The sequence below is a fragment of the Indicator indicator genome, chromosome 35 (genome assembly GCF_027791375.1).
Source record: "Indicator indicator isolate 239-I01 chromosome 35, UM_Iind_1.1, whole genome shotgun sequence".
Classification (NCBI taxonomy): Eukaryota; Metazoa; Chordata; class Aves; order Piciformes; family Indicatoridae; genus Indicator; species Indicator indicator.
This window is the reverse complement of record NC_072044.1, coordinates 5,621,683-5,649,514: the sequence shown is the minus strand read 5'-3', so window position 1 is coordinate 5,649,514 and position 27,832 is coordinate 5,621,683. Positions and strand designations below refer to the sequence as shown.

Sequence of the window (27,832 nt, the reverse complement as noted above, 5' to 3'; positions counted from 1 at the left end):
TCTATGATCACAGAACTGCTTCCTGGACTTTAGTTTTAGCCTGCCTAATTAAATTCAGATCATCTGAAAAACTCATAACTATTGTTTTGAACAAGAGCAGGGGAAAGCATGTGATGCTATCTTTACCAGCAACAAAGCAAAAACTTGGAATGAAACTTTGACAGCCTCCACCCAACAGGAGCTGCAGAACACCAGCACCCCCAAAGGCTCTTTCCACCTCTGACATCATATATTCAAAGGGACACCTGCCCCATGCCTTGAAGCTGCTCTTTGCCAGACAACCTGCTGAGCTGACAGCAGCCACAGATCTAAACCCAGCTAGATCTGGACCAAACCCCAGCAGTGCTGGGAATGCCAGTGGAGCAGAGGCACTCCTGCATGGCTAAGGGCTTGGTGACTGCAGAGCTGTCAGCTCCCAGCCGTGAACCACCCCCCATTAACATCACCTGGAGCCCTTCTACGACTTAATCTGCAGAGCCTCTATCACGCTGCTCACCACCACCTCAACCCGACCACGCCGACCCGGCCGGACCCCGAGCCCTTCGCCAGCAGCGGGGCTCGCCCCGGCAGCCACCCCTCCATTCCAGCCGAGGGACCACGCATGCTCAGCCCTTCAGGGGCTTCCACAAGCCAGCCCCGCACAAGGACCCGGCCTCGCGGGGTGCCGCCGGTACCCCGGGCCGCTGCCCTCACCCAACGGAGCAACGGACCAGCGGCCCCCGCTCCCACAGCTCCGCCCCGGCGAGGCCCCTGACGGTCCGGACCCGGGGAGAGGAAAGCGGCGGAAAGCGATGAAGGAAACGGACACTAGCCGAGCTGGCCCGGCCCCAGCGAACGGGAAGCGGGCACGGGAAGGAGCCGGACCCGCCCGAGCCGAGCGCAGCCCCACCCGCCCTACCTGCCGCTCGGCGCCGACGTGCGGCGCCCATCAGCCCCGACCCCAGCCGCCGCAAACCCCGCCCTCGCCCCGGTTACGGCGGGCAACGTTACGTGACAGACAGTAGTTACGACCAATCGAAAGGCAGAAGCCCGGCCGGGTCCGGAGGAGCGGGTCCGCTGCCCTCTCTCATCCTGCCGGGACGCAGCGGGGCTGGTGGCGGCGATCGGTAGCGGCAGTGCCCCGGGCGGGGCGTGTGATGCAGGGAAGCGCTGTCTCCATCCTGGGTATCCGCATCTCCCGCAGGGCCCGCGGGCCCTATACCTGCCACCCCAAAAGGTGGGGCCGTGACCACCAGAGGGGAAATCCCGGGCCGCGGCCGTGCCTTGTGCGGCGGTAAATGGTGCTGGGCTTTGAGCAGGGTCTATTGTGACAGGACAAGGGGGGATGGTTTGAAACTCAAAGAGGGAGATTCAGAGTGGAGAGAAGCGAGAAATGTTTGACTCTGAGGCTGGGGAGAGCCTGTGCCAGGCTGCCCAGAGAGGTGAGAGCTGCCCCATGGCTGGCACCATTGCAGGTCAGGTTGTTTGGGGCTGTGAGCAACCTGCTCTGGTTGGGGCTGTCCCTGGGGACTGCAGGGGGCTGGACTAGATGGACTTTAAAGGTCCTTTCCAGCCCAAACCAGTCTGGCGTTGATTCTGTGTCCTGGTTGAGATCTGGGATTTTCTGAAGAAACAAAGCCGTCCTGTTTAAGTTGGAAGAGATCCGAGACACCTGGTCCAATACTGCTGCTCCCCAAAACAGCACCAAGCCACCCTTCCAAACCATGGGGACATGGCTGTAAACTGCCCCCAAAGCAGTGACCTCTAGCAGGGAAGAATCCTTGGTCTCATGTGAAGCAATTCACAGAGTCACAGGTTGCATCCGATTGGAAAGGATCCTCCAAGGTCATCTTGTCCAACCCCCCTGCAGCCAGCAGGGACACCTCCAACTAGATCAGGCTGCTCAGGGACACATCAAGTCTGATCTTGAATGTCTTCAGGTGAAGACCTCCACCACATCCCTGGGCAAGCTGTGCCAGTGTATCACCACTCTCATTGTGCAGAACTTCCTCCTGGTGTCCAACCTAAATCTCTCCTGCTCCGGTTTCAGACCATTGGCCCTTGTCCTATCTGTACAAGCCCTTGGAAACAGTCCCTGCCCAGGCTTCCTGTAGGTCCCCTTCAGATATTGCAATGCAGCTCTAAGGTCTCCCTGGAGCCTTGCCTTCTCCAGGCTCCAAAGCCCCATGCCTGGAGGTGTTCAGGAAAGGTGTGGCCATGGCACCTGGGGCCACCTTTTAGTGGTGATGGTGGTGATGAGTTTCTGGTTGGACTGGGTGATCTCAGAGGGCTTTGCCAACCAACCCAATTCAATGATCCTGTGAAAAAGAGAAGAATAATTGCACTTTCTTGGTGCAAGAAAGGCTGACCCCATGCCCAGGAACTTTTGCATCCTCTCCTGTCACGTGGCAATTCTGGAGGTACGTTGCAAGCAGATTTCATTTTGTGCTTGATACCCAGCCCAGATCCTTCTGTTTTCAGGTGAAGAGGAAGGAGTCCACTCCCTGAACTCCAGGGTGCCTTTCCCAACAGCAGGCTGGTTACCAGTTAATGTCTCTCTACAGCTCAAACCAAACTGCCTTTTATATCTGGCAGCTGATGGGACTCCATCACTGTGCTGGAAGAAGGTTTGCAGTGCAGTTGCTAACTCCCCTGTCCAGGCACAGAAGGATGAGCTGCCCCTGGGTGTCCTCAGATGCTGGTCACAGTAACAAAAATGCCACCTGTCCTGCAGAAGCTGACACCATGAATTCCAGTAAGGATGAATTCCATGGGTAAGGGGAGACTGCAGGGCATTAACAGCCACACCACCTGCTTTTCATAGAGTCATAGAATCACAGCATAGTTTGGGTTGGATTGGAAGTGACCTTGAAGATCTCCCAGTTCCAATCCCCTGCCATGGGCAGGGACACCTCTCACCAGCCCAGCTTGGTCAAGGCCTCATCCAGCCTGACCTTGAACATCTCCAGGGAGGGGACATCCACAGCCTTCCTGGGCAACCTGTGCCAGTCTCTCCCCACTCTCATTCTCAACGATTTCTTCCTGATCTTCAGTCTCAGTCTGCCCTCTCCCAGCTCAAAGCCATTGTCCCTCATCCTGGCACTCCCAGCCCTTGTCAAAAGTCCCTCCCCAGCTCTCCTGGAGCCCCTTAATAGAATCATAGAATCAACCAGGTTGGAAGAGACCTCCAAGCTCATCCAGTCCAACCTAGCCCCCAGCCCTGAGCAATCACCCAGACCATGGCACTAAGAGCCTCATCCAGGCTTCTCCTGAACATCTCCAGTGATGGTGACTCCACCACCTCCCTGGGCAGCACATCCCAATGGGCAATCACCCTCTCTGGGAAGAACTTCCTCCTAACCCCCAGCCTAGACCTCCCCTGGCACAGCTTGAGACTCTGTCCCCTCCTTCTGCTGCTGGCTGCCTGGGAGAAGAGCCCAACCCCCCCCTGGCTACAACCTCCCTGCAGGTAGTTGTAGACAGCAATGAGGTCTGCCCTGAGCCTCCTCTTCTCCAGGCTAAACACCCCCAGCTCCCTCAGCCTCTCCTCACAGGGTTTGTGTTCCAGACCCCTCCCCAGCTTTGTTGCCCTTCTCTGGACACCTTCCAGTCCCTCAATATCTCTCTTGAACTGAGGAGCCCAGAACTGGACACAGGACTCAAGGTGTGGCCTGACCAGAGCTGAGCACAGGGAAGAATAACCTCCCTTGTCCTGCTGGCTGCACTATTGCTGCTCCAGGCCAGGATGCCATTGGCTCTCCTGGCCCCCTGGGCACACTGCTGGCTCCTGTTCAGCTGCTGTCACCCAGCACCCCCAGGTCCCTCTCTACCTGGCTGCTCTCAGCCACTCTGTCCCCAGCCTGTAGTGCTGCTTGGGGTTGTTGTGGCCAAAGTGTAGAACCCTGCCCTTAGCCTTGTTCAGTCTCATCCCATTGGCCTCTGCCCACCCAGCCAGCCTGGCCAGGTCCCTCTGCAGAGCCCTCCTGCCCTCTAACAGATCAACTGCTCCTAACCTGGTGTCATCTGCAAACCTACTGATGATGGACTCAATTCCTTTGTCTAGATCATCAATAAAGATATTGAACAGGATGGGGCCCAGCACTGATCCCTGGGGGACACCACTAGTGACAGGCTGCCAGCTGGATGTGGCACCATTCACCACCACTCTCTGGGCTCTGCCCTCCAGCCAGTTCTTGACCCATTTCAGAGTCCTGGAAGGCTGCTCTAAGGTCTCCCTGGAGCCTTCTCCAGGCTGAACAGCTGCAGATCTCCCAGCCTATCCCCACAGGGGAGGTTCTCCAGCCTCTGACCATCTTCTTGGCCTCCCTTGGCCCTGCTCCATCAGTTCCAGGTCCTTTTGTTGGGGGCAGCAGAACTGGAGGCAGTGCTGCAGGTGAGGTGTCCCTTTGGGCTGCAAAAGCACACAGGGAAACAGCCTGCTGTGACCAGGGGCATGCTGCAGAAGGTTGAGATACTCAGCAGTGGTGCTGGGAAAGCTGGTAACAGAAAATGCCCGAGGTCAGCTGGCCCTTAAACTGCACAAAGTCACTTGACAGCATGGATGGTGTCCTCCAGCCAGGCCTGAGCTTCTGCTCTGAAGTGAGACCCAGGAGTTAGCACCACAAAAGTTCTTCCGTTCGGCACTGCTGGAGTAGGAGGAAGGCATGACAAGTCCCTTGTCTGTCTAATACCCAGGATTATTCTCATGGAATAGTTCCTTGGATCAGTGCAGCTGACATGGGCCACCCTCACAGAGAAGAATTTCTTCCTGTTCTAAACCTCCTCTCAGTCTGAAGCTGTTACACCTCATCCTACCACGCTTCAGCCTCCCTGATGGAGTCCATCTCTATTTTTGCCTGCACCCCACTATAAGCACTGCAAGGCCACCAGAAGGTCTCCCTGGAGCCTTCTCCTCCCCAGGCTGCACAACCCCAACTCTCTCAGCCTGGCCTCCCAGCAGAGCCCTTCCAGCCCTGCCAGCATTGCTGTGGCCTCCTCTGGCCCTGCTCCAGCAGCTCCCTGTCTGTGCTGTGCTGAGGGCTCCAGAGCTGCCCCAGCACTGCAGGGGAGGTCTCAGCAGAGCACAGCAGGGGGGCAGAATCCCCTCCCTGCCCCTGCTGCCCACACTGCTGGGGATCAGCCCAGGCCAGGCTGGGGCTGGGCTGGCAGTGCTTGGTGCCAGCTCCTCTCCAGCTCTGCACCCCCAGCACCCCCAAGTCCATCTCCACAGGGCTGCTCTCAGGTTAATCTCCTAATTTTTATTTTTATCAAAGCAGCAAACTCAGTCAGGCCTGGGAGCAGCCTCCCATGAAGGGCCACAGCTCCACACAACATTGATTGCAGCCAGGCTCCTGGCCCTGGGTAGGATGGGGGTGCAGTGCTGCTGGCATCAGCTCCATCACTACACAGAGATACAGCCCAGAGATGCTGGGGCCAGGAATGTCCCCAGGTTTGGCACAGTCTCTCCCACCACCCCAACAAGGTTTCAGGAAGTTAAAGCAGAGATTTAGATATCTTCTGTCTCTCCTTCCATCAATGGATGGGGTTTAGCTGAAGGAGAATTGGATTCTGGCTTGACCCGGTGCCACAGGGAGCTCAGGAAAATCAGCAGATGCTGGAGGCAGCAGAACACTTGACTGACCCAGCTGCAGAGCAGAGCTTCCCAGGGAGCTGCCACAGGAGCAGGGCCAAGGCCAAGGTGATTTGCATGCTTGAAGTTAATGATGTGGCCACAGGAAAGGGTCAGGCAATGGAAGAGGCTGCCCAGGGAGGTGGTGGAGTCCCCATGGCTGGAGGTGTCCAAGCAAGGTGTGGCCATGGCACTTGGGGCCATGGTTTGGTGGCCATGGTGGGGTTGGGTTGGTGTAGGACTGGATGATCTCAGAGGGCTTTGCCAACCCAAACAATTCTAAGATTCTAAAATGGACAAATTTCAAGGTACTTCTAGAGTCAGATGTCAGAAATGTTCACTGTGGGCAAGCACAAAACCTTGTCCACAGCTTGGAAAGGCACAAAGTTCCTTCTGGCACAGTGATGGAGCAACAATGATGGAGCCTGGTTTCTAATACAAGAGATGGATTGGAGAGGATGCTGAAGGGACTGGAACATCTCTGTGATGAGGAGATGCTGGGGTCCTGCTCAAGAGTTTTCCTCAGGTGTAGGCTGACAGTCTTAGGCTGGGTGTATGTCTGGTGTGGGAACAGAATTAAGATCTTGTGTGTGCTGAGGTTCATCTGCATCTTTAAACTGTCCAGAGATGCATGCATGAGGTTGGTGAAGGGATTTGAGCTTGAACATCTCTCCTATGGATAAAGGCTGAGAACCCTGAGGGTGTTTAGTCTGGATTAGTGAAGGCTGAGAGGGGATCTTATTGATGTCTCCAAATATCTGAGGGGTTGGGGGCAAGAAGAAGAGGTCAGGCTCTGCTCAGTGGTGTCCTGTGGCAGGACAAGGAGCAATGGACACAAACTGGAAGTCAGCAGGTTCCACCTCAACATGAGGAGAAACTTCTTTGGTGTGAGGGTGGCAGAGCCTGGAGCAGGCTGCCCAGAGAGGTTGTGGAGTCTCCTGCTCTGGAGGCTTTCCAACCCCACCTGGATGTGTTCTGTGTGCCCTGCCCTGGGTGCTCCTGCTCTGGCAGGGGCTTGGACTGGATGAGCTCCAGAGGTCCCATCCAACCCCCCTCCACTCCATGGTTCTGTGATTCATAGATTCACAGCATCACAGAGTTCTTTCAGTTGGCAAAGCCCTCTAGGGCTAGGATCATCCACTCCAGACATGATTTCAGGGGTTTCTAGCTGCTTGCAGACCTCTCCTAAGGGCACAGCAGAGCAGGACTCACCCCCTGCTGCCTGCCCAGCCTCTGTTGTCCCTGCAGGGAGCAGATCTATTTCTGCTCCATGACAGTGACAGATCCCCCTCAGATGATGTCAGCAGCAGCAGCAGCCACCCTCAGCTATGCTGAAATGGACCCAAACAGTGGCAGGTCCAGCTGGAGGCCCTGCTGCCCATGAGGAATTGCCTCTGGTGTGGGATTTCCCTGGCCGTGCCTCTCTGCAGGCCAGAGCTGCTCCCTTGCAGGCAGTGCCTCTTTTGCTAGCAAATATTCCTGCCTCAATGAATTGGTTTGGCTGCTAATTTGGGCTGCAATCTGATCAGTGGGGCTGCAGGCAGCACCCTCAGCACACTTTGGTGGTGGTGGTGTTGTGGTTGTTGTGCTTGGGGGAAGTGGAGGAGGGAGGGAGGGTTGCATTAAAAATAGAATTCCAAAAAGTATATTTCTTGGGCCCTTTCAGAATGCTGCTGCAGCTTTGGCAAGAGGACTCCATGCTTTTTCCTCCCCCAGCATTCCTCCTCTCCTTGGAATCCTGATTCCCTCATGGCTTTTCTTGCTCAGATTGAATTTCACCTTCCCCTTCTCCATGTCCCAACTGCAGCCACTGGGAAGAGGACAATCCCCTGTCCTGCTCTCAGCAGGGCAGGAGGGGATAATGTTGCTGACAGAAGACTATAAGAGGCAATTAACAGCTTCGAGCAGGGCTGGGCAGGGACAGAGGCTGGGCGGGGACAGAGGCTGGGCAGGGACAGAGGCTGGGCAGGGACAGAGGCTGGGCAGGGTCAGGGGCTGGGCAGGGTCAGGGGCTGGGCAGGGACAGAGGCTGGGCAGGGTCAGGGGCTGGGCAGGGACAGAGGCTGGGCAGGGTCAGGGGCTGGGCACCCAAGCTGCTCTGCACTGCTGCTGCTGTGCCCTTCTGCTTGGGCAGGGGTTAAGGGCAGGTCACAGAGGAGGCTGTCTGGATGTGTTCCTGTGTGACCTGCCCTGGGTGATCACAGAATTGTCAGGGCTGGAAGGGACCTCAAGGCTCAGCCAGTCCCAACCCCCCTGCCATGCCCAGGGACACCTCACACCACAGCAGGTTGCTCACAGCCACCTCCAGCCTGGCTGCAAACACCTCCAGGGATGAGGCTTCCACCACCTCCCTGGGCAACCTGTGCCAGTCTCTCACCACCCTCATGGGGAAGGATTTCTTCCTAACATCCAATCTGAATCTCCCCACTTCTAGTTTTGCTCCATGCCCCCCACTCCTGTCACTCCCTGACACCCTCCAAAGTCCCTCCCCAGCTTTCCTGTAGCTCCCTTCAGATCCTGGAAGGCCACAAGAAGGTCTCCTGGGAGCCTTCTCCTCTCCAGCCTGCACAACCCCAACTCTCTCAGGCTGTCTCCAGAGCAGAGCAGCTCCAGCCCTCTGCTCATCCTCATGGCCCTTCTCTGGACACCTTCCAGCACATGATCCTGCTCTGCAGGGGGTTGGACTGGATGATCTCCATTCCTTATCTTCCAACCCCTACCATTCTGTGACTCTGTGATTCCCAGTGGAGGTTTTTGACAGGACTCCCACACAGATGTGACACAACCACCACTGGGTGCTCCCCAACACTGAGAGCTGTGCGGGGTTCTGGGCTTCTGGCTTGGGGAAACCATCGGGCCCATGAGCAGCAGGAGTGAGCCAGGAGTGTGTCCCTCCAGAGCTGCCACCCTGAGCTCTTCTCCCTAGTATCAGGGGGTAGAAGGAGAGGCAATGGCCTGATATTGTGCCAGGGGAGGGCTAGGTTGGAGAGGAGGAAAAATTTGTTTGCTGGAGGAGTGGTCACGGATTGGAAGAGGCTGCCCAGGAGAGAGAGGATCCTGTCCATCTGCTCTGCTCTGAGGAGACCTCATCTGCAGGGCTATGTCCAGCTATGGGGCCCTCAATACAGGAAGGATCTGGAGCTGCTAGAGAGGGGCCAGAGGAGGCCACCAAGATGATCAGAGACTGGAGAACCTCCCCTGTGGGGACAGGCTGGGAGAGTTGGGGCTGTTGAGCCTGGAGAAGAGAAGGCTCCAGGGAGACCTCAGAGCAGCCTTGCAGGACCTGAAGGGGCTCCAGGAGAGCTGGGGAGGGACTTTGGCCAAGGGCTGGGAGTGCCAGGATGAGGACAATGGCTTGGAGCTGGGAGATTAAGTTAGATCAGACATTAGGAAGAAATTCTTCCTTCAGGCTCACAGGAAAAATTTCTTTGCAGGAGTGTTCATGGATTGGAAGAGGCTGCTCAGGGAGGTGGTGGAGTCCCCATGCCTGGAGGTGTCCAAGCAAGGTGTGGCCATGGCACTTGGGGCCATGGTGGGGTTGTGTTGATGTAGGTCTGGGTGATCTCAGTCCTATGATCTGGATGATCTCCATCCATGATCTTTGCCAACCTGAACCCTTCTATGGTTCTATGATGCTGTGGTCTGCTGCAGGGATGTGGGGGCTGTGCTGGAGCCTTCCTGCAGGCATGGGAGCAGCAGGGTCCTGTGCTCCTGAGGTGACAGGAGAGCTGCAGAGACATCTGCTGTGGGGGGAGCTGTGGGTGGATCAGTGACCTGCCAGACTGCCCCAGCCTTGCAGGATCAGGCCTCTGTTTCCTGGTGCCCTGCTGTTTACTGCTGGCCTGGCCTCACAGGTCCCCCGTGGGTGGCTGTGTCCAGCCCTGCTCCTCTCCCAGCTGGCCTTATTTATAGGTTTCAACTGTTGGCAGGTAGGGGAGGTGAGACATGTGGAGTATGAAGCACTGTCACTGAGAAGGGAGGGATATTTATCTGGGTTGATGAAGCTTCTTGTCATTGCGTGGCAGGAACAGCCCTGCACATGTTCTGAGCTGTCATTCCCAGGGCCTGGGTGGCTTTGTTGCTGAGCAGAGAGCAAACAGAGCGTGGGCAGAGTGGGCAGGGGGGTTTCTACCTGAATAAATCACAGCTGGTTATCAGCACCTGGCTGGCAGCCACACGCCAGGAAATTCCTCCTGTGGCCCAAGAGATCTTCTCTGCCTCCTGCTCCAGCAGCCTGAGCTCCCCCAGCAGCAGCTTTTGCCTTTTCTGCCACAGGGCTGGTGGAGGTGACAGGACAGGGGGTGATGGTTTGGAACTAAAAAAGGGAGATTCAGAGTGGAGAGAAGGGAGAAATGTTTGCCACTGAGGATAGTGAGAGCCTGTCAGCCCTGAAGCTGTGTGCCAGAACAGTACAGATCTGTGCCTGGTGGTGCAAAGATGGAGGAGACTCCCTCAGGGGTCCCTACTGGGACCAGTGCTGTTCAATGTCTTCATCAAGGATACAGACAGAGAGACTGATGCACCCTCAGCAAGTCTGCAAATGGCAGAGGACAGCAAGCTGAGTGGTGAGGGAGGCGAGACTGAGGGGCAGGATCCATCCAGAGAGACCTGGACAGGCTTGAGAGGTGGCTGAGGAGAACCTCATGAGGTTCAGCAAGGCAAAGTGCAAGGTCCTGCACCTGGGTTGGGGCAATCTGAGATATCAATTCATGCTGGAGGTGATGAGATCCAGAGCAGCCCTGCAGAGAAGGACTTGGGGGTGCTGGTGGGGGAGAAGCTGGGCAGGAGCCAGCAATGGGCACTGGCAGCACAGAAGGCCAAGGGCAGCCTGGGCTGCATCCAAAGCAGCTTGGCCAGAGCTGGAGAGAGAGGATCCTGCCCTGCTGCTCTGCTCTGGGGAGACCTCACCTGCAGGGCTGGGGCCAGCTGTGGGACCCCAACACAAGAAGGACCTGGAGCTGATGGAGAGGGTCCAGAGGAGGCCACAAAGATGATCAGAGGGATGGAGAACCTCTGCTGTGGGGACAGGCTGGGAGAGTTGGGGCTGTTCAGGCTGGAGAAGAGAAGACTCCAGGGAGACCTCAGAGCAGCCTTGGAGGACCTGAAAGGGCTCCAGGAGAGCTGGGGAGGGACTTTGGCCAAGGGCTGGGAGTGCCAGGATGAGGACAATGGCTTTGAGGTGGGAGATTGTTAGATCAGACATTAGGAAGAAATTCTTCCTTCAGGCTCACAGGAATGTTTTTTTTTTCTGGAGGAGTGTTGAGGGATTGGAAGAGGCTGCCCAGGGAGGTGGTGGAGTCCCCATGGCTGGAGGTGTCCAAGCAAGGTGTGGCCATGGCACTTGGGGCCATGGTTTGGTGGCCATGCTGTGGCTGGGTTGATGTTGGACTGGATGATCTCAGAGGGCTTTGCCAACCAGGACAATTCCATGATTCTGCATTCCAGTGCAGATTCTTAGCACCTTGTACCTCACATTCATTGGTCCCTCTGTGCCACTTCTTCCACAGTCAGTCCCTTTTGGGGGTCCTTTGTCTCTCTGCAGGGCTGAGCAGCTCTGTTCTGTCTCTGGGTCCTCTGCTGAGGCAGAGAGGTGAATTCATGCCCCCTCCTCAAAGGGCTGGTGACATACCTCAGTGCTGGGCACTCATCTGAGCATGACCAGGGGCTGGAAGGAGCCAGCTGGCAGCATCTTAATGGCAGCAGTAGTTTGTACTCTGAAGAAACTAGGGAAGGATGGCAGGAGATCAAGCCAGGGCTCCATGTCCTGCAGGGTTTGGCCTCTCTCATTACCTGGAATGGTGGCCATGATTCTGTGTGCTCCTGGAGGAGAGGCTGCCCTGACCTCCAAGCTCTCCTTTTCTTTTGCAGGGCAGTTTGTCCCCACCCACCCATTAGTCCCAGCCCCTGGGGATGCTGTTCAGGCCACCTCTGGGTGTCACCCAAGCAGGCTGCCAAAAGCTGCAGTCACAGGTATGAAGTTTGAGGGCAGTGTCCAGGGTGCTCCAGCAGGGCAGGGGGGTTCATGGTACCCCTCAGACCTTTTCTCAGCCTGGTGAAGCTCTGATGGTCTCTCAGAGCTGCCTGGACAGTGGATGGCTGAGCTGGAGCCTGTGGGGACAGGCTGGGAGAGTTGGGGCTGTTCAGCCTGGATAAGAGAAGGCTCCAGGGAGACCTCAGAGCAGCCTTCCAGTACCTGAAGGGCTTCAGGAGAGCTGGGAAGGGACTTTTGACAATGGCTTTGAGCTGGGAGAGGGGAGATTGAGACTGAAGATGTAGAAGAAATTGTTGAGAGTGAGGCTGGGGAGAGACTGGCACAGGTTGCCCAGGGAGGCTGTGGATGTCCCCTCCCTGGAGGTGTCCAAGGCCAGGCTGGATGAGGCCTTGAGCAAGCTGGGCTGGTGGGAGGTGTCCCTGCTCATGGCAGGGGGTTGGAATGGGATGGTCTTGAAGGTCCCTTCCAACCCAACCCATCCTGTGAATGAATCAGCTGTGAATGAATCCTGTGGAGGGACAGTCAGAGTGCAGCTCCTGTTCCAGCCTGAGCTGCCCTTGCAGAGGGACATTTCACTGAGCAGAACATCAGACCCTTGGGTGGTGGCCCCAGCCCTGCTGCCCAGCAGATGCAGACAGAGGTTGGTGCCCAGCTGGGCTCAGCTTTCCTCATCCGAGTGATGGATGTGACAGTGTGAGGCTGTGACAGTGATGATTCACAGACTCACAGGATGGGTTGGGAGGGACCTTAAAGCTCATCCAGTTCCAAGCCCCTGCATGGGCAGGGACACCTCCCAGCTTGCTCAAGGCTTCATCCAACCTGGCCTCGAACACCTGCAGGGAGGGGACGTTGCTGGTGATGGGCAGCTGGAGGGAAGGAGAGCTGAGGAAGCAGAGGGAAGGGCAGGCTGTGTCCCTCTCCCAGCACAGAGGTGTTTATCCCAGTGACAAGTACTCTGCTCCCTTCATAACTGCTGCATTAGCAGAGGATCAAGTGGCACTTAATGGGAGCAGTCCCCCGGGTGAGGCAGGATGGAAAAGGTCAGCGAGGTGGAAGGGAGAATATTTGCAGCAGGCTGACACAATCCTTGGCTTGTGCTTGGCAACAGGTGTGTGGTTTATGGGCTGCCCTCCCCAGCCAGCATGTTTGCTCTGCTCTCCCTCCCCTCCTTCCCTGCCTCCCTCCCTGCCTCCCTCCCTCCCTCCACGCTGGCTCAAGGCTCTGCAGCGGCGCCTCGGAGCATCTGCTGAGCTCAGTGGGTGGCAGATGAGGGGACACAGCCTGGCTGCAGACTCCAGGGAAAAGGTGATTTAAGGCCAGGTGGTGGCTTCTGAATTAGTGAAGGCACAGGAGCCATGGGAGGTGTAAAACAAAGCTTTCTGCTGACGCTGCTCCAGGCTGGACCAGTAGGTTGGCCATTGACAAACTGCATCAGGTTGGAAGGGAAGCTCAAAGGTCATCCTGGAAATGAGGCAAAAAAAGGAATGGGGCCAAGAGCAGAGGCACAAAGAACCACAGGGTGCATGGGGTTAGAAGGGAACCTTAAAAGTCATGCTGGAAATGGGGCAAAAAAAGGAACGGGGCCAAAAGTAGAGGCACAAAGAACCACAGGGTGCATGGGGTCAGAAGGGAACCTTAAAAGTCATTCTGGAAATGAGGCAAAAAAAGAATGGGGCCAAGAACAGAGGCACAAAGAGTCACAGGTTGCATAGGGTCAGAAGGGAACCTTAAAAGTCATTCTGGAAATGAGGCAAAAAAAGGAATGGGGCCAAGAAGAGAGAGAGACAGAATCACAGGGTGCATGAGGTCAGAAGGGAACCTCAAATGTCATCCTGAAAGTGAGGCAAAGAAAGGAATGGGGCCAAAATAGAGGCACAAAGAATCACAAGGTGCAGGGGGTTGGAAGGGAACCTCAAAAGTCATCCTGGAAATGAGGCAAAAAAAGGAATGGGGCCAAGAAGAGAGAGACACAGAATCACAGGGTGCATGGGGTTGGAAGGGAACCTCAAAGGTCAGCTTGTCCAACTCCCCTGCACTCAGCAGGGACACAGAATCACAGAACACAGAATCCATAAGGTTGGAAAAGACCTCAAGGATCATCAAAGTCCAACCTGTCACCCAAGACCTCAAGACCACTAAACCATGGCACCAAGTGCCACATCCAGTCCCCTCTTGAACACCTCCAGGGATGGGAACTCCACCACCTCCCTGGGCAGCCTGTTCCAGTATTTCACCCCTGGCCCAGCATCTGAGCATGGCTCAGCTCTTCACTTGCTGGCACAACCATCAGCTTTATTCCTCAAGGCTACTGCCTCAACTGGGCTTTGTCTCTGCCTTCTGCTGGCCCTGGCTTTGCTGAAATGAGACCACTGGGTGTCACCCACTTGAAGTTTTGACCCCCCACCCCCCAGTTCATCCAAGCCAGCTGAGACCTCCCTGCTGCCCCTGCCCAACCTGCCCCTGCAGTCCTGGGCACAGCTTGGTTGCTCTGTGTGACTCCTCAGCCTGCTCTCCTGCTGCTTTTGGTGTCTCATCTGTCTGGGGTGAATGAAGGGCATTCAATCTAGGCCAAGCTGCTGGTGACAAGCTAATTAAAGACCTAGCAAGAGAGGAGCAGGCTAATGAGGGAGAAGTGGGAGGAAGGGCAGCTTGCCAGGGCTGTGCTGTGCCACTCTGGCTCAGTGGAGCTAATTGTGTGCTGTAATTGATGGGTCAAGGGGGGCTGCTCAGCACACAGGCTGCAGGGCAGAGGAACAGAGACTTCTGCTGGAGTGTTCTGAAGGGTATGGTGAGGTCACAACTCCCCAGCTCTGTTTCTCCCTCTACAGTGCCAAGGAAGCAGCTTCCACATGGACTTACCTTGTGCAAGCTGCTGTGGTTGGTGATCTTCACAGCATGGCTGAGCTGTGCCAGTGGAGACCTGGAGAAGGAATGGAGCTTAGGAGGAGATCTTGAGAGTGAGGGTAGGGAGAGACTGGCACAGGTTGCCCAGGGAGGCTGTGGAGATCCCCTCCCTGGAGGTGCTGAAGGCCAGGCTGGATGAGGCCTTGAGCAAGCTGGGCTGGTGGGAGGTGTCCCTGCCCATGGCAGGGGGCTGGCACTGGATGAGCTTTGAGATCACTTCCAATCCAAACCATTCCATGGTTCTGTGACTGTGTGATGTCTTCTCAGGACTTGCAGTGGTCATGCTGAAGGTCATCTGCTGCCCAGCAGCCCTGGCATGAGCTCAGCTCCCTGCAGTGTGCAGTGCACAGAGAACAACACTCAGCATGGAGGGGAGGGGGACTCAGGAGCAGATCCTCTGCTGGAGCATTTCATCAGTGCTGGGCACTCGTGGGGCAGCATGGGGCTGGCCCAGCACAGGCAGGCAGCAACAAACAGCCAAGTGCCAGCAGCAGGGTGCTGGAATTGAGGCTGCTGGCACTGAGGCTGCTGGCACAGCTGCACAGCAGGTCAATAGTCTCCTGCCCCACCTGTGTCTGCTGCTCCTACCTCATAAGGACCAGGATGGCAGGAATCCTCTTCATCCCTGGGGGGCACTGGAGTGTGAGGAAGAGCTCATTTAGGAGCATCAGGAGACTTCTGCTGGGTTTTGCTCCCTGGTGACTGTTTCCATGACAAATTTCCTCTCTCAGTGCTGGCACTGGGAGTGCTTCGATTCGTAGACTCACAGAATGGGTTGGGTTGGAAGGGACCTCAGAGATCATCCAGTTCCAGCCCTTTGCCATGGGCAGGGACACCTCCCACCAGCCCAGGGTGCTCAAGGCCTCATCCAGCCTGGCCCTGAACACCTCCTGTCAGGAGGCAGCCACAGCCTCCCTGGGCAACCTGTGCCAGTCTCTCCCCAGTCCTCACTGCAAAGAATTGCTTCCTCATCTCCAGTCTCACTCTCCCCTCTCCCAGCTCAAAGCCATTGTCCCTCATCCTGGCACTCCCAGCCCTTGTCCAGAGTCCCTCCCCAGCTCTCCTGGAGCACCTTCAGGTCCTGCAAGGCTGCACTGAGGTCTTCCTGGAGTCTTCTCTTCTTCAGGCTGAACAGCCCCAACTCTTCCCAGCCTGTCCCCATAGCAGAGGTTCTCCAGCCTCTGATCATCTTGGTGGCCTCCTCTGGACCATTTCCAGCAGCTCCAGGTCCTTCTTGTGCTGGGAACACCAGAACTGGAGGTGGCAGAGCAGAACAGAGGGGAAGATTCAGTTCACAATTGATTCATTGATGCATCTCACCAGTCATGGAGAACTGAACCAGAGAGCCTCTGGATGCTCCCTGCAGCTCTGACAGGGCCTAGGGAAGAGTTGTGTCAGGTCCTTTGTGTGGTGTCCCAAAGCCTGGAGAATGATTTTTCTGGGAGTTGTCTCCTTCCTGCTGTGGAATCAGTCCTGGGGCAGCTCTGTGTTTCCCACCTCCTCAGGAAGGACTCCTGGGCCAGCAGAACCTTGCTCACCAAAAGGCAGGGCACAAGCAGCTGTGTTTGGCACAGGGCTCAGCCAGCAGATCTGTTTGCAGGGCTCCTGCCCTTGAGGCCAAGTGCCCAGGGGCATCAGGAGCTGCAGGCAGCCACATTCACACTGTCCTGCCTGCAGCCACAGCCTCTCCTGACAGCTTCTAAAATTCCTCTCACCAGGGGAGTTATTTCCTAATTCTTGACACCTGCTGGGGCAGGCAGATGCTGTGAGCACGCAGAGGGCCACCAGGACCAAAGCTCTTCTGCATACCTCAATCAGGAGGTGTTAAAGCTGCCTGGCTGTAATTTATAGTCTGCAGCAGGGACTCAGCCACTGCACACAGCAAGCTGGAGCAGGAGCTCTGCTGTCAGCTCCCTTCTCAGCTGCATGCCAAGGGAGCAGGGCTTGGATACTCCTTGGGTCACAGCTTTCTGCATTCTTGGTCACAAGTCAGCAGAGTCGTGGACCCTAAGGCAACTGTTGTGAGCCTGCAGCCCTGAAGCACTCAGCAGGTCCTAATAAAATGCTGTCTGGCAGCCAGGTGCCCAAGGCATGGGGATCTGTGCATGGAGTGGGGCAGCAACCACAGAACCCCAGAAAGGATCTCTGGAGCTCAGCCAGTCCAACCCCCCTGCTCCAGCAGGGCACCCACAGCAGCTTGCCCAGGGGCACAATGCCCAGGGGGGGTTGGAAGCTCTCCACACAAGGACACTCCACAACCTCTCTGGGCAGCCTGCTCCAGGCCTCCAGCACCCTCACACCAAAGAAGTTTCTCCTCCTGCTCAGGTGCAACCTCCTGGGTGCCAGTTTGTGCCCCTTGCCCCTTGGCCTGTCCCTGGGCACCACTGCCAAGAGTCTGCCCCCAGCCTCTTGCCCCCCACAGCTCCTTTGTCTCTTGCTGAGCATTGCTCAGCTCCCCTCTGGGGCTGCTCTTCTGCAGGCTCTCAGCCCCAGGGCTCTCAGCCTTTGCTCCTCCCAGAGCTGCTCCAGGCCCCTCAGCAGCTTCCCAGCCTGCCCTGGACTCTCTCCAGCACTTCTCTGTCCCTCCTGAACTGGGGAGCCCAGAACTGGACCCAGGACTCCAGCTGTGTCCTGACCAGGGCAGAGCAGAGGGGCAGGAGCACCTCCCCTGCCCTGCTGCCCACACTCTTCTGCACACCTCCCAGGAGACCATTGACCTCCTTGGCCAGAAGAGCTCATTGCTGGCTCACCTTTATCAGCTGTGTGACTGGCAGAGGGGAAGATGGACTCCCAGCAGTGGTATTTCTGTCTGGAGGAAATGTCAAGCTGTGATTTCCACCTCAGGGGTATGGGAGTCTGGCTGGAAGGCATGAACCAGGACCTCCTCTTGCAAGGACCTTCCTGGCAGAGCTGTTGGTGATACTTGAAAGCTTGTGCAGAGTTAGTTCTGCTGAGTGCAGTCTCAGTTAAATCTTCCTTCCCTGGCCTCCTGCTGGCCCCAACCATGGCTGCCCTGCCCAGCCCTGCCCTGGGTTCACTGCAGTTTGCCTGCTGAAGGAAGGTGCCCAAGGGTAGGGACCACAGATTGCCCAAATAAGTGTGCAGCAGGTCACTGCCCACTGGCATTTACTGCAGCCACGAGCTTCTGAGTTCACTTTCTCCTGGCCACTTGTCCTCCCTCTGAGTTTGCTCCTGACCTTAGGAAAGACCTCTGAGCTTCAGTGGCAGGAAGCTGTTGCAGAGTCCCACCATAAAATAAAGGAACCCTTGGTAACTGTGGGCCACTGCCTCATTATTCCAAGCAGGAGGCTGTGCTGGCCAGCTCTGAGCATTACAAATCTCCTGATAGTCCCCGTTGAGGTCAAGTTATTTCTATTTGTCCTTCTGCCACCTTGTCCTCCTTTTGCTATCTACCTTTGTGCTGGGTGTGCAGAGCTGGACAGGAGCTGGCACCAAGCACTGCCAGCCCAGCCCCAGCCTGGCCTGGGCTGATCCCCAGCAGTGTGGGCAGCAGGGGCAGGGAGGGGATTCTGCCCCTCTGCTGTGCTCTGCTGAGACTCCCCTGCAGTGCTGGGGCAGCTCTGGAGCCCTCAGCACAGCACAGACAGGGAGCTGCTGGAGCAGGGCCAGAGGAGGCCACAGCAATGCTGGCAGGGCTGGAAGGGCTCTGCTGGGAGGCCAGGCTGAGAGAGTTGGGGTTGTGCAGCCTGGAGAGGAGAAGGCTCCAGGGAGACCTTCTGGTGGCCTTGCAGTGCTTCCAGGAGCCAAGAAGAAAGCTGGGGAGAGACTTTCGAGCAGGGTCTGTTGTGACAGGACAAGGGAGGATGGTTTGGAACTAAAAGAGGCAGATTGAGAGTGGAGAGAAGGGAGAAATGTTTGACCCTGAGGGTGGGGAGAGCCTGTGCCAGGCTGCCCAGAGAGCTGGGAGCTGCCCCATGCCTGGCACCAGTGCAGGTCAGGTTGTTTGGGGCTGTGAGCATCCTGCTCTGGTTGGGGATGTCCCTGCTGGGTGCATAGGGGCAGCACTGGATGAACTTTAAAGGTCCTTTCCAACATGAAGCATCCTGAGATGTAAGATGACAAAGCCTTGAGGCTTTGGGTCAGGGCCCTGACTGTAGCAAGAGGCTGCAATGGCCCTGGCAGGGGTGGCATTGTCCTGCCACCTGTGCAGTGTCCAAGCAACCTGATCACTCAGGGTCTCCTCCTTGCTACAGGCAGATGAAAGCCACTGGTACCCCTGGGGAACACTCCCAAGTGTGCTCCTTCAAGAAGCCAGAACTCCCCAGCTGTTAGGGAGAGCCTGCAGCATGTCAGCAGAGCCTCCCCCAGCCCTGCTGACAGAGCTCACAGCCAGCAAGAACCACCAGAGGAGAAAGGCTGCCAGGAGTCCCCAACCCCTGCCTCTGACATGCTGAGTTTTGGAAGCTTCCACTCAACCTGCCTTATGGAGATGGCTTCTCCAGGTAGTTTTTGACTCCTGGTTGTCTTTCCTGCAGTGCTCTGATCTTTGCACAGAGGCATAGGATGGGTTGGGTTGGAAGGGACCTTAGAGATCATCTATACCCAACCCCCCTGCCCCCACCAGCCCAGCTTGCTCAGGGCCTCATCCAGCCTGGCCTTGAACACCTCCAGGGAGGGGATATCCACAGCCTCCCTGGGCAACCTGTGCCAGTGTCTCACCATCCTGAAGAACTTCTTCCTCAGCTCCAGTCTGACCCTGCTCTGCCTCAGCTTCAAACCATTCCCCATTGTCCTGTCTCCAGACACCCTCAGGAAAAGTCTCTCTGCATCATTCCTGCAGGATCCCTTCAGGTCCTGGCAGGTAGCTCTAAGGTCCCCCTGGAGCCTTCTCCTCTCCAGGCTGCACACCCCCAGCTCCCTCAGCCTGGCCTCAAGCAGAGCTGCTGCAGATCTTGGATTATCTTTGTGGCCTCCCCTGGACTCTGAGGGTGAGGAGACACTGGAACAGGTTGCCCAGAGAAGCTGTGGATGCCTCATCCCTGGAAATATTTAAGGCCAGGCTGGATGAGCCCTGGAGCAAGCTGGGCTGGTGGGAGGAGTCCCTGCCCATGGCAAGGGGTTGGATCTGGATGAGCTTTGAGGTCTCTTCCCACTCAAACCATCCTAAGATTCCAGGGCTGCTTGCAGCCCATTTTGTTAGGGTGTCTGAGAGTCTCCTGGGGCTCTTTTTGCTGTGGTGCCTGGTGGCACCCAGTCACCCCTGCTCTGTGTGTTCCACCCCCAGGCACGTCCTGCCCGCTGGCAGGCAGGCTGCTGGCTGCTGGGAGGGGAGGGGGACATAGTGAGCAGGTCACTGCCAAGGGCAGAGGGAGATCCAGAGATGCATCACTGCAAGGGGCAGGATAATGTCAGGGGTGCTGGTACGTCATGGCCAGACTGGGAGGAGGCAGGAGAGAAGGAGGAGTGGGTGTGAGAGAGGGATCCTGTGTCAGGAGGGGTGATGGATGAGGGAAGGGCAGCTGGGGCAGACAATGCCAGTGCCAGGAGCTGAGCAGGGGGAAACAAGAGCCAGGCAAAGGTCCTGATTCACTCAGAGCTGCTGCCCCCAGCCAGCCTGGGCAAAGTGCTGCAGTTTGGGTCCTTCCAGGCCCAGAGTGTCCTTGTCAGGCTCTGACTGACACAGAGCCCCAGCTGGGGCAGAGCTGCCTGCTGCAGGAGGTTCCATCTAACACAGGGGGTTGGAGCTGGATGGTCTTCGAGCTCCCTTCCAGCCCAAACCATTCCATGGCTCCACCAAACAGGAGTTCCAGCAGCCCAGGAAGAGGGAGGGAAAAAGACAGAGAGAGAGCTGCAAAAAGCAGAGAGCCATCCAAAAATCCACGGAGTGGTGCTGAGTGTGAGGGGGACTGCCAGAGTGTGAAGGGGACGTGGCTGGGCTCTGCCTTAAGCCATGCCCCAGCTTCCCAAGGCTGATCTCAGTGCCCTGCCCCACACACCTGCAACCAATTTCAGATTTTTTCTTCCTGATGTGGCATTTTCCCATCTCCCCATCACCCGGACAGCTCTCCAGGCACCCTTCTTTCCCCTGCCCTCCCTCTCAATTCACCCTGTTGGGCAATTTATCTCTTCCCTGTACCTCGTGAGCTCACCTCTCATTGATAAGAACATTGAGATCTGGAGTTTACCTTCTCTGGAAGGGCTTTGGCCTCCATCCTGCCTCTCTAGGTATGCCTGCAAAAATAGCCTGTGGACATTGCTGACTTGTGAGCATATCCTTGAGAAATAAACTTCCTTCAGCAGCAAGCCCCAGCCGTCTGAGGCAGGAGCCAAGCCACAGTGGCCTTGCCACATGCCACTAAGGTCACCAGACCCAGGCTGCAGGATCAGCCAGCAGCAGAGGACACATCAATCTCATGGCTGTCAGCTTAACTGTGGCAGCTGAGTGCAGAGCTCAAGCAGAGGGTGCAAGGAGGAGGAGGAGGGTGGTCCCAATGAGCTGAGTTCACCTCAATGAGCTGAGCTCTCCTCCCAACACGAGCAGTTGGAAGGATTCCTTAGAGGGTATTCCCAGGAAATGGCCTCCAACACTCAGCTACAGAAACCACTTTGATGGTGCCACACTGGCAGGAGTGGCTGACACAGCTGAGGGACTGTGCAGGACCCTGAGAGGTTGTGCTGGACCCTGAGGGGCTGTGCTGGACCCTGAGGGGCTGTGCTGGACCCTGAGAGGTTGTGCTGGACCCTGAGGGGCTGTGCTGGACCCTGAGGGGTTGTGCTGGACCCTGAGGGGTTGTGCTGGACCCTGAGGGGCTGTGCTGGACACTGAGAGGTTGTGCTGGACACTGAGGGGCTGTGCTGGACACTGAGGGGTTGTGCTGGACCCTGAGGGGCTGTGCTGGACCCTGAGGGGCTGTGCTGGACCCTGAGAGGTTGTGCTGGACCCTGAGGGGCTGTGCTGGACCCTGAGGGGCTGTGCTGGACCCTGAGGGGTTGTGCTGGACCCTGAGGGGCTGTGCTGGACACTGAGAGGTTGTGCTGGACACTGAGGGGCTGTGCTGGACCCTGAGGGGCTGTGCTGGACACTGAGAGGTTGTGCTGGACCCTGAGGGGTTGTGCTGGACACTGAGGGGCTGTGCTGGACACTGAGGGGCTGTGCTGGACACTGAGGGGCTGTGCTGGACCCTGAGGGGCTGTGCTGGACACTGAGGGGCTGTGCTGGACACTGAGAGGCTGTGCTGGACACTGAGGGGCTGTGCTGGATCCTGAGGGGTTGTGCTGGACACTGAGAGGTTGTGCTGGACACTGAGGGGCTGTGCTGGACACTGAGGGGCTGTGCTGGACACTGAGGGGTTGTGCTGGACACTGAGAGGCTGTGCTGGACACTGAGAGGCTGTGCTGGACACTGAGAGGCTGTGCTGGACCCTGAGGGGCTGTGCTGGACCCTGAGGGGTTGTGCTGGACCCTGAGGGGCTGTGCTGTACACTGAGAGGTTGTGCTGGACCCTGAGAGGTTGTGCTGGACACTGAGAGGTTGTGCTGGACACTGAGAGGTTGTGCTGGACACTGAGAGGCTGTGCTGGACACTGAGGGGCTGTGCTGGACCCTGAGGGGTTGTGCTGGACACTGAGAGGTTGTGCTGGACACTGAGGGGCTGTGCTGGACACTGAGGGGCTGTGCTGGACCCTGAGGGGCTGTGCTGGACACTGAGGGGCTGTGCTGGACCCTGAGGGATTGTGCTGGACACTGAGAGGCTGTGCTGGACACTGAGGGGCTGTGCTGGACACTGAGGGGCTGTGCTGGACCCTGAGGGATTGTGCTGGACACTGAGGGGCTGTGCTGGACACTGAGAGGCTGTGCTGGACCCTGAGGGGCTGTGCTGGACACTGAGGGGCTGTGCTGGACCCTGAGGGATTGTGCTGGACACTGAGGGGCTGTGCTGGACCCTGAGGGGCTGTGCTGGACACTGAGGGGCTGTGCTGGACCCTGAGGGGCTGTGCTGGACCCTGAGGGGCTGTGCTGAACACTGAGGGATTGTGCTGGACACTGAGGGATTGTGCTGGACACTGAGGGGCTGTGCTGGACACTGAGGGGCTGTGCTGGACACTGAGGGGCTGTGCTGGACACTGAGAGGCTGTGCTGGACACTGAGGGGTTGTGCTGGACACTGAGGGGCTGTGCTGGACACTGAGGGATTGTGCTGGACACTGAGGGATTGTGCTGGACACTGAGAGGCTGTGCTGGACCCTGAGGGGCTGTGCTGGACACTGAGGGGTTGTGCTGGACACTGAGGGGCTGTGCTGGACACTGAGGGGCTGTGCTGGACCCTGAGGGGCTGTGCTGGACACTGAGGGGCTGTGCTGGACACTGAGAGGTTGTGCTGGACACTGAGGGCCATTCAGCCAGGTCAGGACAACCTGGAGAGCTGGGCAGAAGGGAATCTCACGGAGTACTGGAAGAGGCTTTCCAGAGAGGCTGTGGAGTGTCCTTCTCTGGAGACTTTCAAGGCCTGTCTGGATGTGTTCCTGTGTGACCTGAGCCAGACTCCATGGTCCTGCCCTGGCAGGGGGCTTGGACTCGATGAGCTCTTTGGGACCCTTCCAGCCCCTGACATCTGTGACCCTGGGAGTTCAATAAGAGCAAGTGCAGGGTCCTGCCCCTGAGGAGGAACAACCTCCTGTACCAGGAGAGGTGAGGGAGGACCTGCTGGAGAGCAGCTCCAAGGAGAAGGGCCTGGGAGTGCTGGGGGACAATCAGTTCTCCAGGGGACAGCATTGTGCCATGTGGGCAAGAAGCAGCTCCGTGGAGAAGGGCCTGGGAGTGCTGGGGGACACAAGCTCACCATGAGCCAGCAAGGTGCCCTCATGGCCAGGAAGGCAAATGGTCTCCTGAGATGCTTTCAGAAGAGTGTGAGCTGTAGACTGGGTTGAGATTGGTTAGGAGAACCTCTCTGCTCTGCCCTGGGGTTGCAGTGGGAGAGCTGAAAGCCCCCTCCCACACCAACAGTGACCAGGCTGGCTCAGTGTGCAAGCAAATGAAGCTGGATTTAGAGGCAAAACCTACAACCTGTGGTGGAATGCAATGAATCTGCACAGAGAGACACTGCTCACAACATTCACAGCTATGTGCAATCCACAGAAAAACACAACCAAGCCCCCTGGCTTCCCCCCAAGGGGCCAAGCCAGAAGGACTCCCCCCAGACCCCCCTGGCAGAAGGCAGAGAGAGCCAAGAAGCCAAGAGGCTGTTAGACTTAGCTTGCCAAGGTCAGCATGCAGGGGGTGAGGGTTATCTTCCCAAGGCAGAAGGAGAAGCAGAGAGAAGCAGAGCAAGCTGAGCCTGAGTGACTTTGAGTAGTGATCCTTAAACATTTCTCTCTCCCCAGTGGAAGTGTTTAGAATAATCTTTATTGTGCTTTCTCACACCCAAGAGTGATCTATTTACATCCTTCCACTTTCTCTGCTCAAACTTTGTGAGAAGAAAAATGAAAGACAGTCACAGGACACCACTGAGCAGAGCCTGGCCCCTTCTTGACTCCTAACCTTCAGATTATAGACATTGATCAGATCTCCTCTCAGCCTTCTCTTCCCCAGCCCCAGGAGATATCTTTGGAGATGTGAAAAAACTTACTGATTGAGGCCCAAATCAACCTGAGTGAGTTTTGGGGATTCTCTGAGCTGAAGGTTTGACACAGAGCAGGGAAAGCTTAGCCAAAAGAAAAGGCTGAAGTGAAGGCTGAAGTGAAGTGAAGGATCAGAGGGCAAAAGGAAGGAGAAGGAAAAATCAAACTGAGCTTACTGAGCTTTACCAAAATGGTAATTACAGCAAATAGTGCTAATGGTAGTCAGGAAGATGAACTGGCCACTGAAGTGTCTTTGGAGAAGGAACTTGCTTTGTTAAGATCTCTGGGAATGGGTAAAAGGAGATGGGAGTCAGCAGCAGAGCAGAGAGAAAGATGGAGTGAGAGCAAGGGCATGGCCAGGCACAGATCAGGAGGTGCTGGGTGATAGGTTGGACTTCATCAGCTCTGAGCTCTTTTCCAACCTTGGTGATTCTATGATTCTATGAAATCCATGCTGGGCAGAGAATGGCTGCAGAGCAGTCTGGAGGAGAAGGCCTTGGGGGTGTCAGCTGCTGACAAACTCCCCAGGAGCCAGCAGTGGTCCCTGGCAGCCCAGAGCCAGCTGAGTGCTGAGCTGCATCCAGAGCAGGAGAGCAGCAGCACAGGGAGGGGATTCTGCCCTCTGCTCTGCTCTGCTCAGAGCCCACCTGCAGCACTGCCTCCAGCTCTGGGGCCCCCAGCACAAGAAGGACCTGGAGCTGCTGGAGAGGGGCCAGAGGAGGCCACAAAGATGATCAGAGGGCTGGAGAACCTCCCCTATGGGGACAGGCTGGGAGAGTTGGGGCTGTTCAGGCTGGAGAAGAGAAGACTCCAGGGAGACCTCAGAGCAGCCTTGCAGGACCTGAAGGAGCTCCAGGAGAGCTGGGGAGGGACTTTGGCCAAGGGCTGGGAGTGCCAGGATGAGGGACAATGGCTTTGAAATGAATGCAGAGAAGATGTAGATTGGATGTGAGGAACAAGTTCTGCACTGTGAGGCTGCTGGAACACTGCAACAGGTTGCCCAGGGAGGTAGCTGAGGCCTCATCCCTGGAAATATTCATGGCTAGGCTTGACAAGGCTCTGAGCAACCTGAGCTGGTGGAGGATGTCCCTGCTGACTGCAGAGGGGGTTGGGCTGGCTGAGCTTTTCCAACCCACTCTGTGATTCTATGGTGCTGTGATTCTGTGCTCCAGGGGAAGTTTAGATTGGATCTTGAAAGAAACTGAAGGAGTTCTCAAAGGCTAGAAGAGGGAGGTGACTCAGGGGGGTGGTTGAGTCCCCATGCTTGGAGGTGCTTCAAAGAGGCAGAGATGTGGTGCTGAGGGCCATGGTTTGGCCCCAGCCTTGGCAGAGTCAGAGGATGGTTGGACTGGAGGATCCTGGAGGTGTTCTCCTAGCGAAGCAATCTTCTGACTTACTGCCTTGGGCATTGCTCTGTTTTCTCCTCCTTTGATGCAGAAGTGAGAAGGTTTCCTATGCTCTCAGCACAGCTCCTAGCAGACAACTTCATGGCTGGGCTGCAAACATGAAAGGGCAGAGGGCCAGGGCCTGCTGAGCTGCCTGCTGGAGGATAATGCTCTGTGGGAGAGTAACAAAATCTGCCCCTGTCATAAATAAAGCTGAAAGGTTTGTTTTGGCAAAGAATTGCCATTCCTGACAAATGCAATGTGGAGACAACCAATAACCACTTGCTAATGTGGGATGAAATCAGAATTGGACTCTGGCCTCTCCAGGTCAGCTCAAAGGCAGCATTTGGTGGGTTTCCAGTAGAGTCTCTCACATGGCTGATAGGAAATCAGCTCCAGGAGGAGATGTCAAAGGGAAGGGAAGAAACCAGGCTTGCAAATGACTGCAGGGCGTTGTTGGAAGGGGAGGTGGCAGAGGGTTGCTGAGTAAAGCAGGGACAGATTTTCAAGTCTCCCAGCCTGGGTTTTGGTTGTCAGCTCTCCTCTGCTTTGTGAGGCACAAGGTGGTTCTGCTCTTCTCCAGCACCAGTTGGGGCCTTCTGTGTTTTGCTGCTGTCAAGGGATGTGTCACCTGCACTTGGTGGCTTAAACCTGTCACACAAAACCCCACAGTGCCAGGCTGGGAGGGAGCCCAGGGATCATCTGCTCCAAGCTTTCTAGGTGATGGTGGAGCTGCAGTGAGCTGCCCCCAGCAGCCTGGCAGCAGCACAGCTGTGGGCATCACCTCCCCTCCTTTGGCCAGGGGTGCTGAGCCCAGCTGCTGACTCTTGTCCATGGGCAAGGAGGGTTGGGGCAGGTGGTGCTGAGGGGAACACTTCTTCCTAGCATGGTCCCCAGCACTTGGGCTGCCACAGCACCAGCAGCTCCTGCCCAGGGAATTTAAGCCTCAGGATGAAAACTCTTCCCAAATTTAGGGTTAGCTGAGAGGTGTCTGGGAGCTGGGGAGTGCACAGCTGCTGCCTGAGCAGGCAGATGGCAGAATCCCAGAGTGCCAGCTTGGGAGGGACCCCAAGGCTCAGCTGGGGCAACCTTTCCAGGTGATGGTGGAGCTGCAGTGAGCTGCCCCAGCAGCCTGGCAGGCTGGGAATGAAACCTGTCCTGTGTGGGGAATCCACCACTGCCCCTGGGAGATGATTCCAGCCTGACTGTGCTCATGGGGAAACATTTTCTGCTGCAGTGCAGTGGGAATGGCCCCAGCAGTCACTTGTCCCCATCAGCCCTTGTCAAGAGGCAGTCTCCATCCTCCTGGGAGCCACCCTTGATGCCCTGCTCCCTGGCAATGAGGTTTGCCCTGAGCCTTCTCTTCTCCAGGCTGAACACCCCCAGCTCTCTCAGCCTCTCCCCACAGGACAGCTCCTCCAGTCCTCTGCTCACTCTCCTGACCCTTCTCTGCACACTTCCCAGCCTGTCCACAGCTTTTCTGTGCAGCAGGGACCAAGCCTGCAGGCAGTGCTGCAGGTGTGGCCTGAGCAGCACTGAGCAGAGAGGGACACTGACTTCTCTACCTCTGCTGGTGATGCCCTTGGTGATGCCACCCAGCATCCTGTTACAGCATAACCTCAGCAGGCTGTGCCACAGCTCAAGCTCTGGCATCAGTAGGAAGGATGCTCAGCTGCTGAGGGCCATGGTAAGAAATCCTCAGAGGAACTCAGGTGGCCACTGATATCAGAATGCAGGAGCTGGAAGGGACCTCTGGAGATCATCCAGTCCAACCTTCTGCCAGAGCAGGAGCACCCAGGGCGGGGCAGACAGCAACACAAACAGGTGGGGCTGGAAAGCCTCCAGAGAAGGAGACTCCACAACCTCTCTGGGCAGCCTGCTCCAGGCCTCCAGCAGCCTCACACTTCCTGGTTTTAAAAACTGTCTTTTTAATTTTTCTTCTCCAGGTTCAAGCAGAGAAAGTGAAAGAGTGGAAATAAGTCACTATTGGGTGTAGGAAAACACAATAATGATTATTCTGAACACTTCCATTGCAGAGAGAGAAATGTTTAAGAATCTCTACTCAAAACAAAGTTGGGGTAGTCTGAGTCTGACTCAGCTTGCTTGCTGGGCTGTCTGGCTGCTGCTTCTTTTCTGGCTGAAGATAACACACTGACCTTGACAAGCTCAGTCTAACAGCCTCTCTGCTTCCTGACTCTCTGCCTTCTGCCAGGGGGGGGTGTGGGGAGTCCTTCTGGTGAGGAGGAGGCCCCTTGGGGGAATCCCCTTGGGGGAAGCAAAGGGAGCTTGGTTGTGCTGTTCTGTTGATTGCTCATAGCTGTAAATGTTATGAATTGTGTCTGTTTGTACAGATTCATTGCATTGCAT

At 56.6% G+C, this 27,832-nt stretch overlaps 1 protein-coding gene across 1 annotated transcript in view; it reads left to right on the top strand.

The window, feature by feature from the left end:
• Nucleotides 1-791: 791 nt before the first annotated feature.
• Nucleotides 792-27,832, top strand: part of IGFN1 (immunoglobulin like and fibronectin type III domain containing 1) — a 93,669-nt gene continuing 66,628 nt past the window's right edge. Inside the window, exon 1 of the mRNA XM_054395796.1 lies at nucleotides 792-990. Coding sequence (XP_054251771.1) covers nucleotides 792-990 — 199 coding nt within the window. The remainder of the gene's footprint in view (nucleotides 991-27,832) is intronic.